Source organism: Myotis daubentonii, chromosome 6, assembly GCF_963259705.1.
Source record: "Myotis daubentonii chromosome 6, mMyoDau2.1, whole genome shotgun sequence".
In the NCBI taxonomy this organism is placed as follows: domain Eukaryota; kingdom Metazoa; phylum Chordata; class Mammalia; order Chiroptera; family Vespertilionidae; genus Myotis; species Myotis daubentonii.
Window position 1 is genome coordinate 21,517,839 of NC_081845.1, and position 5,094 is coordinate 21,522,932.

Sequence of the window (5,094 nt, forward strand, 5' to 3'; positions counted from 1 at the left end):
ATTTAGCTGCTGACAGCATTGCTATATATGTTTGTGGGTGTATCCTAAAAGTCCAATGTTTTGACCAGAAATACTTTTCACATTTTGAACATGGGAAGTTTTCCCTTTGGTTTGTGGCATGAGCACTGTTTGTAGAACTAGCCTTTATTTTCAGATGTATTTTTGTCTCTCAAAATGACACAGGCACTACAACATTGCCAATTACTCTGAGATGGGTTAGTCTGTCTGCAACTATTTTCTAATCCCCCTCCCCCCCTAGAATCTACAGCTATTCTGATGTGGAAAAAATAAGGCTTCTAATTGTGCTTGGAGTATTTCTGTTTGCCACTTACTTCACTTCACTGTTTTTAGTAGAGGCCTGGATGGGCCACACATAATTTCTAAACCAAGCTTCTTGAACAATTTCATTTTGTCACTTACAAACCACTAGGTAAGTTATTACTCTTGAGATCTGAAAAAGCCAACTTGGGGAAATGGAGGGGTTGCTTTTAAGACAAATTTCTATTAATGTTAATGAATCAACGATTTGCTTATCCTTTCTTTTCTACTTATGCCATCATCTATTTTTGAACATCATGGCAATTATATAAAATAAGATTTATTACATTGTTCCATTTTAATGCAGATTTAATTTTATACTTTTCAGATTTAACAGTACAATATTAAAGTTCAGAAATAGATATACTAAGAGCATAAAAATTCAAAAAATAGTTAAACATTGCAAGGCACAGTCTGTGATGTGAAGGGTTGGAAATTAAATGCCTACAGTAGCCAGAGGCATTAAACGTAAATAGAACCAAGAGTAATACAATAGGGGCCCCTGGAGACTGAAGTAATCTAAAGAGAATTGAATTTGTTTTTATGAAGTACTGGGAAGATAAAAAAATGCCTGTGTTCTCAATATAGTGTATAGTCCTTCAAGTTTATGACACTTGATTCACTGTAAAATACATTTATGTAAAGTCTATTGAAGTGCTTAACCAATTTATTAGTATGTAAGATATTTAGAAAATTATAGAATAGTTTTAAGATAAACAAAAGCTTCCCATTTATACCCAAGAAAACTCAGAAATGATTAGAGAATAAATGAATAGCCAAGCTCTTTATAGAAAAAATATATACTTTATTTTCAACTAGAAAGGTGCAAACATGTAACTTTTGGTCACACTCTCAACAAATAAACTGTCCAAAAAACAGTCATAGTCAAAGTAGAAACAAATGCTTCCAGGTGGAAAATTGATCCGCTATATAGAGCCACTCTTATTTCAATAAAAGCCACTTGTTCATTAAAAGTGAGGCTGTCACATTTCAACCTACACATCAGACTTCCAAGGGCATCACTGGCTCACCTTCAGCAAACAAGCTGTTTTGATGGACTGTCACTCTAACTGAGCAGAATTCCCATTTGAATATCCATTTCATGCTTTGAATTATCAGACAAGCTTGACGTCTTATTTATGGTGTTCAGAATTGAGGCTAACATTTGAAATATCAAAGCATTAACAACATAAACAAAAAGGCACAAACAACTTTAAATTAACTTAGATAACTGTACAAATATATATATATACACACAATATTTACAATATCAATAAAAAAATCTGGCTTGTTACAGGCAAATTAGCTTGCCACAAGCTGTCCAGTCTAACAGACAGGATTCTGATTCCTGAATACTGTCATTCGAATCAGAATATCAGAGCTGAAGCTGCTGTTCTGACTTATAGAAGAACTTGACTCAGACTCATGATGGCAGAACACACATCCTAGCTGTCAGCTACAGGCTGGAGCTACGGGCAGGTCAGTGAACACGCTAAGGTTTTCCTTCTCAATAACACTCCAAATAGCAGGCACATTGCTACTTTAAGATTTCAAGCCCTCCCACAGCCCCTAAAGCCACACCTTAGTATACATTCTGGTGCTATGTGCTAATGTAGTCCCACTGTCAAGTCTTGCTTTCTTCAAACCAGTGTCTGGGGTTGATAGACTATTTGAATGTCACATGGCACAATATTTTGAATTCGGAGGGAATTTTCCTTTTCCCCAGTTAGCAAAACCGATTTAAATAATTTGTGCTACTGAAATCATGTTTACACAAAAATGAGATGTGAATCAGTTCAAGTTACAGCTACATGAGTTAATGTCTCTCACTCTCTGGCTTTATGCCATGTCTCCATACATCTTCCTGTAGTAGGTTGACTCAAAGATGTCATTGTCGCCGGGACAGTTGTAATGGCAGGCACAGGTCTTGATGAACATCATGCTCCGCTTCATGACCTCACCATCAGGACACTTGAACTCCACGGGAAGGGTGGTGGTTCTGTGAGGGGTGCAGCACCGGCCATCCGTGCATACTCCGCAGAACTTAGCCCGGTATGACTTCACACTGGTGCAGCCAGAAAACTCAAACTTGACAGGCTTGGAGATTTTGGGGGTACGGATGCACTTTTTGCCCTTCTAAGGAAGACAAGGGAGAAGAGAAAAATCAATGACTCTACAAGGGGAGTGGCTTTCTCCAACCTCTGTGTGTTCTAGGCTTATGATGTCTGACTTCTGTTTATATTTTGAGGAGAGGAAGTTGGAGTCTCATTTGCCAGTTTTCCAAAAATAGGCATAGCCTCTCTTGGGATGTCTTGAATTAACTACCACTGTGGAAGATTTTATAGTGGAAAGCTGGTGGTTCCTATTACACAACATCTCATTCCAGCAAAATAGCACAATAGTTAGATATTTTTGAAATATAATGGGCCTATAATAACAAGGGTGGTAGGAGACCTAACTTTGGTCCTATCTATTATCATTCCATAAAAATTAGTAAATGGGAGCAGAACCGGTACCTTAATGTTCTCCTCCAGGTCCACTTCGCAAGGCCTGACCATGCAGAGGCGGCTCTGCTTCTCCAGCCGGCAGAAGGCGTTGTCGTTGGTAACCCGGGTGGAGATGCCCATCCCACAGGTCTTGGAACAGGCACTCCACTCTGTGGTCTGGACCAGGCAGTTGGCTCGAATCATGGTTGGGTCTGGGCCAAACGTGTCTTCCAGTCGGTAAGCTGGGAGAGCAGAGCACACAAACACAAGGTAAGATGCCAGGATAAGACATTTGCCTCCTTCCCTTGGCAAAGTTAGGACTCTCTCCCCCTGGGGGAGAATTGCAACACTGACTTAGAAGATTCAACTCACCGGCAAGGGCAGGGCCAACCATGGTGTGGTCCTTGGGCTCATCGCACACCCACTCCTCACAGCATTTCCCGGGTAGCTTGACCCTTCGCGGGAAGGGGCAGTCAGGGCTGGGCAGACGCACGTCCATGCTGCACAGGGGCACGCAGCCCACGGCCCCATCTAGGCAAGTGCACTGGTATTTGCAGCTGCTCTGGAAGGACTCTCCACTCCTGTACACCGTCCCTCCGAAGACGCAGGGGGCACCATCTTTGGCTGAAGGAGAGGAAGGAAAAAAGGGGGGTTACTGGGGTCAGGCATAGGTCCCTGATCCTGTAGGCGCGCTGGGCATGCCAGTTGGGAGCAGGGCTACGGAGGAGGTGGTGGGGGTGGGGCTGGAAACAGCCAGAGGAAGGGACTCGACTCCAGCGGCTCATTTTCTGGCGGGAAGGTGGGCGTGAGGGAGGAGGTGGCCGGTCACGAAGTGTCCCGGCACCTCGGTGGGGTGGGCGGCGGTGGCACCTAGGGGCCAGGGGCCAGGGAGGGGCTGCAGGTCTTACCGGTGCACACGCCGATCTTGCGGTTGGCCGGGGAGCCGAAGTCACAGAAGAGGCCCTTGTGCGGGTCGCAGGGGTCGCGCTCAGTGCACAGCTCGCCCAGCTGCTTGGCGCACACGCGGCAGCAGCCGCAGCCGTCCAGCACCAGGCTGACGCCGGCGGGGCAGCGCGGGGCCGGGGCGGCGCACTGGCACTGGCCGCTGCAGTCCTGGCCGGAGGCGGGCTGCGGGGGGAGAGGCGGTCAGCCGGGCGCACGCCCCCCGCGCCGCCGGCCCTCCCCTTCCCCTTCCCCTTCCCCTTCCCCCCGAGTTCCTCCCCGCCGGCGCCGGCCGTGGGGGTCTCCCGGCGCTTACCCGGCTGCAGAGGGCGATCAGGAGCACGAAGGCGAAAGGGATGGGACCCAGGCCGGCGGCGGCGGACATGGTCGGAGCGCGGCGGACGGAGGGTCGGAGTGTGCGGCGGGGAGGGCGCGGCGGGCGGTCGGCGGGGCGCTGGTGGAGGGCTCGGCCGGAGGTGGAGGCCTGGATGCCGGGCTGTCGTTTCTGGAGCTGTCGGCCGGGCGGCTGGCGTCGGGCTGGAGGCGGTCGGTCGCCTGTGGTTGGAGTTGCACTGGCTGCCTCCTCTCGGTGGGGAAGAGTTGTTGTGTGAGGCTGGGGCGGGCGGCCCCGGCTTTTATACGCTCCAGGCGGCCCAGGCTCGCCAATGAGCTGAATGGAGTCCCACACAAACAGGGACATTCCTAGCATTCCTCCCCACCTTCCTGCCTCATCAACTCACACCGGATTGATCCTGACCCCTTGACACTCAGCATTCCTCCCGTCTGAAAAAGCTGGCACACTCCAGCTCTCCAAAAAAAAAAAAAAGGCTCAGTATTTCCAGCACCAAATAGGTTTTTTCCCCCTTGCTTCTTCGCACCGCTCCTGATTTATATCATTTAAAAACACATCAGCAATTATTATTATTTTTATACCACTCACTTCTCTTTCTAATAGCTATGCCTGTTCTGCCGCCTGACAAATCCTTCTTAGGATGTAGGTGGCTAAAGAAGCTAACAGCAGGGATTCCTAAAAAATTCGAAAGGGTTTCCTCTATTAATCCTGCAATGATTTTAATTTTAGAGGCTGTCTGCCTCTGAAACTCTTCAGAGAGCCGAAGAGGAGTTCGTTGCTTTTAAGCGGAAATCCCCAAGAAACCTGCCTGCAAAACCCTGAATGCCAGACTGGACACCTAGGACTTTGATCTTTAGGGTCTTGGGATAACGGTTTGGTTGCCCATTGCCAGACAAGAAAGAGAACACAGCCAGAGGTCTGAGGGCATGTGCAGCTTTCTGGGGGAGATTTCCAGCACTCTTGCTTTGTTTTCTCTTAACTCATGTAGCAGTTTTA

The 5,094-nt window shown here is 47.6% G+C and overlaps 1 protein-coding gene across 1 annotated transcript; it reads right to left on the reverse strand.

Moving 5' to 3' along the window:
* Positions 1-1,102: 1,102 nt before the first annotated feature.
* Positions 1,103-4,461, reverse strand: CCN2 (cellular communication network factor 2). The gene is made up of 5 exons (XM_059700356.1): positions 4,063-4,461; positions 3,713-3,932; positions 3,177-3,428; positions 2,835-3,046; positions 1,103-2,454 (listed from the first exon to the last, which is right to left on the reverse strand). The coding sequence occupies exons 1-5, from the start codon at positions 4,453-4,455 to the stop codon at positions 2,158-2,160; spliced, it is 1,374 nt and encodes a 457-aa protein (XP_059556339.1). The 5' UTR covers positions 4,456-4,461; the 3' UTR covers positions 1,103-2,157.
* Between the last annotated feature and the right edge of the window lie 633 nt (positions 4,462-5,094).

Excerpts from the sequence above, each read along its gene's own strand:
- CCN2 (XM_059700356.1), bottom strand. The coding sequence starts at position 4,455 with ATGCTAGGAATGTCCCTGTTTGTGTGGGACTCCATTCAGCTCATTGGC. Across the intron at positions 3,429-3,712 it reads CAAGATCGGCGTGTGCACCG|CCAAAGATGGTGCCCCCTGC; the intron begins GTAAGACCTGCA and ends CCTCTCCTTCAG. Across the intron at positions 3,047-3,176 it reads GGTTGGCCCTGCCCTTGCCG|CTTACCGACTGGAAGACACG; the intron begins GTGAGTTGAATC and ends CTGCTCTCCCAG.